The sequence below is a fragment of the Solanum tuberosum genome, unplaced genomic scaffold, assembly GCF_000226075.1.
Source record: "Solanum tuberosum cultivar DM 1-3 516 R44 unplaced genomic scaffold, SolTub_3.0 scf00120, whole genome shotgun sequence".
In the NCBI taxonomy this organism is placed as follows: Eukaryota; Viridiplantae; Streptophyta; class Magnoliopsida; order Solanales; family Solanaceae; genus Solanum; species Solanum tuberosum.
The window spans coordinates 1,201,459-1,215,089 of NW_006239047.1; the positions used below are offsets into that span (position 1 = coordinate 1,201,459).

A 13,631-nucleotide genomic window follows, 5' to 3' on the forward strand; every position below is an offset into this window, starting at 1 on the left:
CATCAGTCTTTCCCCGAAAGGGAACTCCTGTATTTTCACAAAGTGGTGTGATTAAGATTGAAAATGGGAGCAAAGTTTGTTCTTGCCTGGCCCTGAACAACATCTCATCCACAATGATCGATCCTACATTAATTTTCTCCCTATCAATAATTATAGCCACTAACACAACCTTTGGATGTCGAAGGATGGACTTGTTTTAGATATATTAAATTTTAGATAGTAAATATGAAGGAAAAAAATTAACTTGAACCTTGGCACTTGAATTTAGAGGTAAATTTTATTTTAAAAGGTACAAAATGTATAAAATAGATAGTTTTTCTCAGTTCCATAATTGAAAAAGAGAGAAAAAATAAAGAGGATAAAAAAATAGGGACAAAAAAGAGAATTTTTTTTTAAGAAGGAAACGAAAAAAAGAAAGAAAGAAAAAGAAGGAAAGGATTTTAAAGAATGAAAAAAAAGGAGTGGAAAAAACGTAAGAAAAAAAAGAAGACAAAAACGAGTTTAAGAAAAAAAAAAGAGAAACATAACTCTCTTTAATTCCAGTTAGTTATCAAAATACAAGCTTTGTTGACCTTATGATGGTCAATTGTGAACTTAACCTGGTTCCAGGGAAGTTCCCTCTGCTATCCATTTCTTATTCATTCTGCTAATTTAACTATTTTTACCACAAAGAGAAGGAAAAAAAACGCACCTTTGCTGCCAAAAGATGGTACCATATTACATGTTAGCTCTGCTCATTTATATTCCTTTCGCTTCGACCGTAATTGATCGACCTCTTATGCAAGACACAACAAGCATCTAATGCTTTCGAGGCAATATTAGAAGCACCCGCAAAACCTAAGACCAGTACTCTATCCAATTTCAGGTCATAGAGACATCATGTGAGATAAAACAGTCCATAGAATAGCTATTTCATTAAACAGTAACATCCCCAGCAAGAATTTCTAAGGTCTAATATATAGTTAGATCATTTAAGCACTGAACTTGCGCTCATAAAGAAATGATGCAACACCATAGCTTTGATTTGTAAAAATAACATAAGAATGGTTTCAAAGCGGATGCAGTAAAAGAAGAAAATACAAGTGCATTATTTCAACATTAATGACACAACAAGAAACATGAACTGCATAAATAATGTAAACTGAAAAAGTAAGATTTTGGGGCTCCTGAATGATGCTTGGATAAATAAATGGAGATTCATCATGTTCTCTTTCGTTATTCTCTGCTATGAATGAGTTTTGAGGGTAACAACTGCACATCTTTAAGTACATGTCAGCACAAAAAAGAAATTGCCAAATAAAATGTATGTCGCTTGCTTACGCAAGACCCCTCTGTTTGAACACATCAAGCATTGTGACACCAATTTTAGCAGGAGACTCGCATACTGTAACCCCAGCTTCCTTGAGAGCTTTGATCTTGTCCTGTGCTGTTCCCTTTCCACCAGATACAATGGCTGCATAAGAAAAACAGATCACGGTTAAGAACAAGAAATTTAGACATCTTTTTACAGCATATGCAACATTCATTCTTCAAAATAATAATACAAGAAATCACAAACCAAAAGGTGCTGAGAGTTGCTACTTGCTAGTAATGACTATTCTGTACTAATCAACTGAGGGGGGGTTGGGGAATGTATACAGACCAACAGTTCATCAAATTAGAATATGCTTAATGGATGGATTCATTCAAAGTACTACTCCAATCTTAATGAAAAACACAAGTTCATTAACATTTCCTGCCCATATTTTGTCTAGAAGAGAGCAAGGTCAATCAAAAATATTAGTACAACCCATTCAATGTAGGCAAGCTGAACCAGAACAGTACCTCCAGCATGACCCATTCGTCGTCCAGGAGGAGCAGTTAGTCCAGCAATAAATGCAACAACAGGCTTTTGAGTTCCACTTGCCTGTTTCAAGAATCGAAAGACACATAATTTCCCCACCATGTTAAAACAATACAAAAATTAGACATTTAAGAACATATCAGAGCTCAATGACATGGCAAGTATCCGAACATTCAGAAAATTCAGACATTTTCTCTCAACAATATAGTGAATGCTTATTAAAAAAATAACTGCTCAAGATAATTCAAGGAGGGGGGGGGGGGGGTGAAGATTTATGATATTATCAAATAAGGATTCATAAAAAGTGCGTACAGACAGAAGTTCAATAAAGCATAAATTAGTCTGGAGAAAATATAATATCATTCCTTGATATTCCTCAATACATAGTAAGCCATAATTTTGGGATGGCTAACGATGGAATTAGAGCTGTCAATATGGGCTAGGCCCGTTGGGCCGGCCTGGCCTAACCAATGATTTTATAGGGCTGAGCTATGAATTTTGTAGCCCATTTAAGAAAAGGGTTTTTTAGCCCGGCCTGAATAAGCCTGCTGATTTTTGGGGCTTGAGAAATATAGATAAGGGCCGGCCCGTGGGCCAAATAAAAATTAATTAAAAAATAAAGAAAAATAACAAGAGTCTAAACTCAAAATCTGTTTAAACTTTGAAATATTACAATTTAAATACAAATTATGTTTATAAAATATGTACTACATAAAATTAAAATTCCCTAAAATTTCTACGGAATCACTATTGTCATAGTTTTTGTGTTTTATTATGATCATTGGAAAACAATTAGGTTAATATTTCTATTTAGCTATTTATGTTTTTACTTAAAATCAAACTTAATAAATATTATAAAGATAATTTTATTTGTGGATTTGATTAACAAGTAGTAACACTAATACCATGTAATATTGTCTTGTCAATATTTATGATTTTAAATTATAATTTAATTAAAAAAATTATAAAAAATATACTTTTAAAAAAAGAGGGCTGGCCCGGTAAAGCTCGTAGCCCACGTAGTTGTGGATTGGGCCGACCATTTTCTGGCCCACACCAAAAATGGGCTAGCCCGAATGGGGTGGGCTAGCCCATATTGACAGCTCTACGATGGATCTTTGCAATTTCCTGGGAAGGGGAGGCCGTGGAGACATAATCTTTCATATTGCCTACGACAGTACATTTACTTTAAAATTTGAAACTAATCCTGGTGTAGGTACTAACTTAAAGTACAAGAGAAGAGTTACCATTCAATATATGGTTTGACTTTCAAAGAATAATCTTCCAAACAAGGTAGTGGACCCAGATGTGAAGTTGTCACAAGAAAAAGATGGCCCAGCAAAGACTACCATTTATTCCATCACATACAAGATTGGCCAGAGCATCATAACATAATTTGCATCTTAATTGCAAATAGTACTTTGTGATGGATATTAATATTACAAAATTATCACTAACCTTTATCAAGGCTGCGGCATCTTCTTCTGCTGTACCACCGATCTCACCAATAAGAACTATACCTGACATGCAACAGGCACATATAACCCAGTGTAAACAAATTGCAAAGCATAACAATGTGTCTAGTTCTACTGGGGTTGAGATGCAAGCTAAGTGAAAACACAAGCTTCAGTGAATCCACAATGAAGAAAAACTAAATATACATATATAATGCATGAAAAAGTAACTACAAATACAAACAAAAATATCGTTATATGAATTGGATAAACTTCAACTACTGAAATTTATGAAATAAAAACAAGTTCATAAGAAAAATTCAAATTTAGATTTAGATAAAAGTTAATTTGGGTTTTGTGACTAGTTTTCTTGCGCTAAACATCTAATTTCAAATTCCTAATTACTAAGATATTCATTCGTAGTATTTCTTAACAGCTAATGTATCACTATGTCAGCCACATTCATTGCTTAAAATCACCATCTTCAAGACATAGCACATGAGCGATAAGCCATATGCCTTAAGCCTTTGGGGTCATTTGATTTCGAAGCAAGTAATGCGAGGATTGCAACGCAAATTTAGTAATATAGGGATTGAAATGCAATGATTGTCATGCAAAGATACTAATATACGGATTATTTATTATTGGATTTCTGCAGGGGCGGATCTAGTAAGCCCGGTGGGGGTGCCATGGCATGCACAGGCTTCGATCGAAACCTTTTATATATATAGGTATATATAGAGAAGATACAGGTAAATAATATAATTTCCACCCAGAGAACCCAAAGACATTAGGATGCCAGTGGTGAAGGACAACACTCCCACCCTCCAGATGCGAGATTGAACCCTAATGACGTCATTATTTCTAAATTTTAACTTGTTATATCAAAAAAAATTTAAAGAAGGATTGTTGCATCAAATTTTAACTCGGCTGGCAAGGTTTAAAAGCCTATTTTATCTCTTTTTTTTCTTTCTATTTCAGTAATCAGTTGTTTAACTTTAAAACACAAGTTCCCTTCTCTATTATCATATTAAAAGAAACCATTGTTCTTAATACAAAAGTTGTCATCTTACTACTATTCATGTTTTCCTCAATTAATTTCTCTTTAAGGGAGTTCAGAAAATAAAAATATAGTGCTTGAAATTTGACCTTCAAACCTCAAGGTGAATTTTGATTTTCCCTTCAACTGCTAAGTCAACCTTTAATCCTATGTTTAAGATGTTCAAAATATCTATATATATCGTGTTATTTGTTGCCAATGGAGTTCGGATGAACCCTCTTGGTACCCTATAGATCCGCCTCGCCCCACCCTTCCCTTGGCACCCGGAAGTAAGGATGGCAATGGGGTGGGTTTAAGGCTATGCAGGGTAGGGCGAGTTTAAGGTTGTGCGGGGTGGGTTGAAGTGGGTTTTTTTAAAAATTAATGTGGGGAGGGGTGGGTTGCAGGTATATGTGATTTTAAGTGGGTTCAAACTTAATTTTAACTTTTTTACATGTTATAAGAGTGATAAGCATTATTTATAAAAATAATTTATTTAAAGCTACTAAAATATTCAATATAGTAAATGAAAATGGCTCAATAAATGTGGGGCGGGGTGGGTTGCAGGTATATGTGATTTCTTACATGTTTCTTAATTGACCTCTAAAAACTAAATTTTAAGTCATGATCCTATTAACAACTTAATGAAAAAATGAATTTATTTTTCTGAATTTTATTTTTAATATCAAATTTAACTAGAAAAAGAAAATATTAAAAAAATTATGCGGGGCGGGGTGGGGGTGGGGGGGTGAAAATGAAAAAAGTTGTTATGCGGGGCGGGGCGCGTTAAAATTTTTGCAGGTTAAGCTCAACCTGCCCCGCCCCGCCCTGCACCGTCCCATTGCCATCCCTACCCGGAAGTCCAAATCCTAGATTCCCCTCTGGATATCTGGTTTGTAGTATTAAGGGAAAAGGGCCTGATATACCTCTCAACTTTATCAATTAGAGCTGATATACCCCTCATTATGAAAGTGGCTCATATATGCCCCTATTGCTATACAAATGGCTCACATATACCCTTTTCCTTTAACGGAAGTGAAAAACTTAATTTTAATTTAATATTTTTATTATTATTATTTTTTTAAAAATATAATCCCATATTGGGTATATTTAATCCTCCTCACACATTTTTTTTTTTTGACTTTTTTTGTTTCAACGGCTAATTTAAAGTTATTATTTTGATGGTCAAATTTATTTATGTTTCACTAATTTTCTTGTAAACTTTATTATAGATGACCCAAATTTTTTCAATACAAAAACTAAATAACAATATAGTAAAAAAAATAGTTTTAAATTATAATATAGCCACAAAAAATTAGTTTTAAAATTTTCTCTTTACACTAACGAACAAAAGAAAAAATAAAATAGAATAAGAAACTCAAAAATTGATAATCAAAGACGTCAAAAATAATTTATGTATAAATAAGATTAAAATATACCTTGAAATTCAATAGAAGGATCATTATATACCTCTACGTGATTTTTTAAAATTTAAAAGTCAAAAACATAAATTTAATACTATTTTTTTCTACTTCCGTTAAATTAAGGGTATATGTGAGCTCATTTTGTAACCGTAGGGGTATATGTGAGCCGTTTGTATAACGGTAAGGGTATATATGAGCCATTTCATAACGAGGGGCATATGAGCTCCAAATGGCAAAGTTGAGGGGTATATCAGACCCTTTTCCCTAGTATTAATAATCATTATCTGGTATATATTTTATAATATGCTTTTTGAAAAAATATATATATATGTTACTACATGAAGGGTTATTTTCTTCATATAATAGCTCCATGTATTTCTAATCCCGGCAATCTTATTTCACATTCTATCTTGTATAACATATGCATGTATTTCTGAGGACAAGTAAATTGGTTACCAAACAAGTTATGAATTGTGCTTGAACAGTATGCAGAGATTAAGTAGGTAACCAAACAATGTATTAGCTATGCTGAATTGTACACGGATATTAATTCTCCTTGTACACCCAACCAAACAATCCCTTGGAGTATGTACGAACGCATCACCTAAACAAAAAAGAGCTCAACTTGTGCTGTACCTGGCCTCATGGTTTAAGTGCACCTCACATGAATCATGAGCAACACAGATGTAATCAGATAAAATATCCTAGTCCACTACTCATTTCTGTACAGATCTTCGGACTCATCCTTTCTCAACACACACTTTGAAGGAATACTTTTTTTGAGCTTAATCCCAATCATGTAGACATCAAGAAGGATGCTGGGGGCGTTCAATTGTGGATTTAGCAAAACCATTTTTTCCCATCTATCTGGGTTTTGCTTCCTGTCCTTTGTTAAAAGAACTTTTGCATTTTAAGTTTCATATTCTACCAGCTTTTTACATGCTGTTTAACTCTGAGTCGGTGCATCTTAAAATGTAATTATATGATCTGCTAACTATAGAAAATAAACATCAAACTTCTATTTTTATGTTGGTGGTGTCAAGACCTGTTTGTGTGATCCTTGACTAATACACCAGGCAATCTGCTACAACCCACAAGCAAATGTGTTAAGTAAGAGAATTTGCATTACTCATCAGCAAAGAAACGCATAGAGCATCAAAAGAAAGGGAAGGGTAGAGGGGCAGGCCCATTATCCCCAACTTTCAAGGCTGCGTTTAGTAGTAAGGGTTGGCACTAGGTGAATTTCTCAGTCAAAAAATATGCATAGACCATCTTCATAAATGACCAAAAGGCCTGTTGTCTAAAGCAATAATCTTGACTAAGATGAGCAAATATGCTTCAAGAAAGTCTACCTTCTGTCTGTGGATCAGCAATAAATCTCTCTAAGCAATCAACAAAATTTGTACCATTAAAAGGGTCCCCACCAATCCCTACACAAGTTGACTGTCCAAGACCAACAGCAGTTGTCTGAAAAACCTAAACAACACAACATAGAGAAATGTAAGTTTCATTCTGGTCCAGATAGTGATGGTTCCAAATCTTGCATTTTGAGAGAAAGATACCCAACAAAGATCAGATGCAACAAATATAGACTGTTAAAGGTTGAAAGTAATTGTAGTTAGACCAAGCCTTAAGACACTCATATTCAGTGGATTTTAGGCGATATAGACACTTCAAATAATTAAAATCTTACTGCTTCATATGTCAATGTACCAGATCGAGAAACAATTCCAATACGTCCTGGTTTGTGAATGTATCCAGGCATAATTCCAATTTTGCACTCTCCTGGTTTGATAATACCTGGGCAATTTGGACCAATCAGCCGAGTTCTCGATTGCTTCTTAAGAGCAGCTTTTACGCGAACCTGTAGGTTTGAACAGAAAATCAAACATTAGAAGCAAGTTACTGAAACATTAAGTGTGTAATGCTTTTTGTTAGGAGTTCTAAGGTTGCAAAGCAATCACATAAGCTCATATATGAATAAATACCCATAAAAATAGAACTCCCCCAATTGAACTTTTATTTCACCCACCTAAATATAGGTTTATGGCTTGTAACAAAGATTGTCTGTCAAATTTTGTTTTTGTAATTTCTTATTGGATCAAACAGCTAGAACCTAGAGTTTCAACTTTCATGTGCATCAGAACCAGTCAATGCAATTGAATATTTACACTCACATACCTCCCAATAATATATAGTAACTAAATACGAGCAAAATCAACTATCAAAAAGTTTTAACCAGAAGGGGAGTTGACTGAAATGCCACTTGCAGTGTTTTAGATGGCGAAAGGCGATAAAAGGCGACAAAGGTCTGCCTCGCCACAAGGCGAGGCAAGTGGCGAGGTGCTCGCCTTTTTGAAGTGCGGCACCAACTAATACCAAAAAAATAAAATATTTAATTGCATTTGTAAATAATCAAAATCTCAATAGCAATAACATATTAGCAAATATTTTAATTCAAAAACTGAAAATAGATAGTACATACTAAAAGCCTAGAACTTGAATGAGAAAATAAACAAAACAAAAGTCAATAAAGAGGTAGAAGTGACTCTGAAGTCCAAACAAGAAGGAAAAAGAAACCGAGGAAGAAGTAATCTGAAGAAGAAAAGAAGAAAAAGTTTGGCGGGTGCCAAAGGAGTCTAGTCATAAACCCTAAAATTACCTTTTAACTTTTAAAACCCTAAATTGATCGCCTTTTTTAAAGAAAATACCAAAAGTGACGCCTTTCTTGCCTCTCGCCTTTTGTTGCCATGACACCGCTTTTTGAAGATCACCTCGCTAAAAAGCTAAAAGGTGATGAAGGTTCACCTCGCCTCTTGCCATTGGCGACGAGGCGATCGCCTTTCACAACATTGGCCACTTGTTTAGCTTGTAGATATAATGTTCCATTTGCTCAGTATAACAGAGGCCACAAGATTTTAAATTTTCATCCTTGACCAAAATTTTAGTTTGAGGTGACATATCATTTATAACAAAAGAGAAGTAATTCCAAGCCACTAGTCTTGCAAACTTCTATGATGTATGCCATCAAAATCTCACGTCTCAGTAATTAGCACTATATTGCGGCCTGTATTTTCTGAAAAGGTTGTTCTCCAGCCTGGATTTGCTCACATTTCATTCCGAACCTCTCAGCTTCTAATAAATCAGTTAGTGTCTAACAGTTGTGGTTTTATATTTCTACTATTTTTTCCAAGGGAAGTCATTCCATATCAACCGTGCCACTACACTATAATTGTCGTCTGTCCCATACCAAGCAAGTCTTAAGATAATCAACTCAACTATAGGTAATACCAAATGAGTTTGTCTTTACTGCGAATCAATTAATCTGATTCCCATTTCAGGATAGCTTATTACAGTTTGACATCTATAATGGCAAAGCAAATCCTTACAAATTATAACAATTTACTTTCTGAACTTCATATTACCAAGGCAAGAAAAGGGGTGAGAAAGACCCTTATCCATGTCACAAGTCACAACCAGTGTTATCAAAGGTGCACTTAAGCCCTGAAGCGAGGCTCAAAATGAGTTGAGCGCTTCGCGTCACTTTATGTGCACTTCAGTGTCGTCATCAAGGTTCTAAAACATACTTTTCCTTGTGAATGAACATTTCCTGAAGAGACGACGCTAAACCATTGATATTTCACTTTATCATAAAAACAATCAATTTCTTTGTATATATATTTGTTATTCATGTTTATAATTATTAGTCTTGGACTAAACATATATATATTTGTATGCTTTCTCCATTTGCACCTTTTCTCAATAAATAGAGTGATTTTTGTTTAGAGTGATTTTTGTTTTGGGTCAAGATGTGATGACTTGCCACATCATCATACCACTTAGGCACGTGGCATAAGATTGTCCACTGTCCATGTGGAAGGGCTACATTGGAAGAAGAATAGTCCTTAGTGGAATATTCTAGATAAATGCAGAAATTTCCCATGGTAGATCCTAAAATGCCTTAGATTTACATGGAAAGTCTTTGGAATATTCTAGGGTTGTAGAGTATTCTAAAGTAGGGGTTATTTGTAAATATATAGGGACTTGTGTAGCAATTATTATTTACACATCAACCCCTAATGAGTAGTATAAATATAGGGGCATTCATTTGTAAAGGCATCAAGCCAAAGCAAGCAATCTTTCAAGCAATATAAAAGTCTTCTAACGAATTTTCTTGTGTCTTTCTTATTTCTCGCAGTCTAATTTGAAAAGGCTTACTTAAGCTTACAAGATTGTGAAAGATTCGTGAGTAAATTGTCAAGCGCCGCACGAAGTGCTTAGTTCGAGTATAAGTCTCTGACAAAGTGGTATCAGAGCAAAGGTTAATACTAAGGGAATGGCAAAGGAGGGAGACATCAATGGTACTAGCAACACCAACATTAGGCAGGATGATGGAAAGAAGCACCAAAAGGGAAGAAAGGTATTGTTACGCGACCCTACACCAAGCAAACCGCTAACATCCCACTCACCTTCAGCCCTGAGGCAAGTGATGATGAAAGTGGGGAGCAACCCATAGATGTCACACCTGAAATAGAGTGGAACGCAAGGGTTGACATAGTGAGGTAGGCTGTGGAGATCTTAGGCGAACTCTTGAACGAGGTCAATGACAAGTTCAAGACTCTCGAGGACTTCACCATTGAGGAGAATGACAACATCCGCAAAGAGTTGGAAGGGGGTAAGCATGCGAAATATGAGGTGAAGGAAGCCATCACTTTCTTGGAGTGTCGGGCTCATGGATGCATTAAGCACTATTGAAACCATGAGAGCCGAGATGAAAGCGCTCAAAGGTAGATTGAAGGAGGATCTGCGTCGTTCAACAAAGATAGGGAGGTCAAGGTCGAGTCTCCCAAGCTACTAATGTTCAAGGGAGCTCGTGACATGCAAGAGGTGGAGAATTTTCTTTGGCATTTGGAGAATTACTTCAAGTGCAATAGGGTTAAGAGCAACGAGAATAAGATCAACATTGTCGAGTTGTACCTCTTGGAGATGGTCATGATATGGTGGAAGCGAAAGGAATTTGAGATAGTGAAAGGGCTTTGCATCACCAACACATGGGAACAATTCCGAGACGAGTTCTAAGAAGGTCTTCTTTCCTAACTTCTTCTATAAGGCGAAGTGCAAGTTCAGGGAGTTGAAGTAGAAAGGCAACATACGAGCATACATGAGGAGTTCACCACCCTCACACTTCAGATACCTAACCTCATAGATGAAAATATGTTATTCCACTTCATGGATGGTGCTACAAAATTGGGCCAAGACAAAGTTGGAACGACAACAAGTTAGGACTATTGAGGTTTGGACGCCAAGGCTATACTAAGAGCAAGGCGCAAACTACAAAGCAAGATCAACTAGAAAACATCCATATAAATATAGTGAAAGAAAGTCAATGCCTCAAGCACATAAAGGGTCCAAAAGGATAAAACGGAAATACCAGACTAACTATAATTATTTGTTTTTTTTGTTGACAGATATCATATTAGTTTCAAACAATTACTAAAACCAAACAGAAAGAAGCAAAAATCATCTGAAGAAACATTTTCTATCAATGAGCACCCTGATAAGTCTTTGATAGGACTCATGAGTTTCAAGAACGGCATCGTCAAATACATCTCCAATGATAAAATAACATTAAGAGCCCATTTGTACATAACAGTTTGTTTTTTTCAAAAAAAAATTGGTTTACTTATACTTTGTAGTCAATTTTTTCAATCCAACTTGAAGTTCAGATTTTCAAGTTTGAAAAATTGGTTCTAACCACTTTTTCAAGTAAAAAAGAACTCTTCACAAACATTTTAAAAAAAAACATCAAGTGAAGTGCATGTCCAAAAAACACGACTTTATAACCATATATTCTTTTTCAAATTAACTTTAAATAATATTTTTTAAAAATATCATCAAATTCATATCCAACTGCCTACTAAATGTTCTAAAATCTTGTACAAGCATAGACTAGAATGCACTCACTAGATCGAAACCCAGCAGCAAGTTTTCACCACAAGTGAATGAGTTAGATAGCAAGAATTTATTGCACAAAATTGGGTAACCACATTGGCATAGAACAAGTATAAGTTCTGGGTTTTAAATAAAATCATTAGTCATATGCATTTCCTCTTTTTGGGTGGGGGAATAAGAGAGAATTTAGTAGATAGTACTTCTATCTTACCATATCATGCTGAGGAATCCCCTCCGTTATGCAGACAACTAAGTCCAACTCAGCTTCCATGGCCTCCATAATAGCTGCAGCAGCAAATGGTGGAGGAACATAAACCACTGAAGCATTAGCCTTTGTCTCTGCTTTTGCCTCTGCAACAGTATTAAAAACAGGAAGCCCCAAATGTTCTGTTCCACCCTTCTTGGGAGTCACTCCACCAACCTATTAACGCACACAAGCATACATGAGGAATTCAGAAAAAAACAATTTACTTTCTAAAAAATAGTAACAAATAAAAACTATTTTCTAGCCTCAATGACTTTCAGTTTCCCAAAATAAGAGCATTCTATTACAACATTAAGAACAGAACTTTTCAATCAACTCCTGAATAAAATGCACTTATATCTATTGTAGATACAAGTTGTTCATGCATGGCAGTGCATTTTTAACTTCAATTTTATGTCTTCCATAGATACTTCATACATAGTTTTCATTTTCTTCATGCACTAGATATCAATACATCGGAGACGGAAGAAAGGTATCAAAAAGATTTGAGAAAACAAAATGTTATCATGAGAGCAAGAGTTACCTTGCTAAGAATTGGTTGCTCTACCTTGAGAAACAAACAGGAAGCTACTCCATTGATTTTTTTTAACCCTTATTAGAGGACTTCCAACTTACTCCAGTCCAGCCACCCGTGAATTCAATCAATTTACACTCCAAAAGCTTTCATGATATAATAGGCAACTATCTTGTATAATCACTTCAGCTAGGGTAAGTGCAAGAACTAACTGCCCATTTTAGAGCATTTACTTCCCCTATGCTAACTCAAAATGAGCAAGACAGTACAACAAGGAATAATGAATCTTCCTTCTAACTGGTTGATAAAAATGAAAGAGAAGTTACACAAATATAAATTCACGGCAAAAACAAAAGGCAAGTGTGGATCCACAAAACTGTAACCACATCATAGATATTCAAGAATAACATTTCATATGGATCACCTCAACTAACAAATAAATAAGAGAGCCGATGAGAAAGGTGAAAGATGGGATACCATTTTAGTACCATATTCAATGGCTTGTTCAGTGTGGAAAGTGCCGTTTTTGCCGGTGATGCCTTGACATATGACGCGGGTGTTTTTATCAACGAAAACAGCGGGCGGCGGTGGTGGCGATCCAAAGTAGCGATACTGATGCCATAATGGAGAAGCAGATATCGTCGGACTGCTAGGGTTGAGCTTTGTACTCAAGTTAGATATCAGTCTTGTGGCTTGGCGAGCCATGGATTCCGATGCCCTTTCTCTCTAACCAGAGTCTGCTTTGGTGGCGTGGTGTTTAGGTTTTGTGCACCAAAGGAAAAGTCTTCTTTTTCACAGAGCAAAAATGCTCACGAGTTCCTCTTTTCTCAGGGTGTGTATAGATAGTTCGGGAAAATGAGCTAAAAGTGCCTTATAGGTTTCCAATTTAAAAAAAGGGACAAGTGGGCCCCTTTATTTTTTTTCTACTTTTTTATTTTTAATATTAATAAAAGGAGTAAACTAATAACATCTTAAACTAATAACATCTTTCGTAGTTGTCTGGACAACTACTGAAGTTGTCCGGACAACTATTGAAGTTGTCTGGACAACTACTGAAGTTGTCGGACGACTAAAGAAATTGTCCCCACAACTACGATAGTTGTTGGACTAAAGTGTAAAAGTTAAAAGCTTGGGACTATT

The 13,631-nt window shown here is 35.5% G+C and overlaps 1 protein-coding gene across 1 annotated transcript; it reads right to left on the reverse strand.

Moving 5' to 3' along the window:
* Nucleotides 1-1,064: 1,064 nt before the first annotated feature.
* LOC102594891 (succinyl-CoA ligase [ADP-forming] subunit alpha-2, mitochondrial) lies at nt 1,065-13,329 on the reverse strand. Its single transcript, XM_006350317.2, has 7 exons — nt 12,969-13,329; nt 11,924-12,133; nt 7,454-7,624; nt 7,113-7,236; nt 3,302-3,363; nt 1,825-1,906; nt 1,065-1,453 (listed from the first exon to the last, which is right to left on the reverse strand). Exons 1-7 carry the CDS (start codon nt 13,194-13,196, stop codon nt 1,317-1,319), a joined length of 1,014 nt encoding a protein of 337 aa, XP_006350379.1. The 5' UTR covers nt 13,197-13,329; the 3' UTR covers nt 1,065-1,316.
* Between the last annotated feature and the right edge of the window lie 302 nt (nt 13,330-13,631).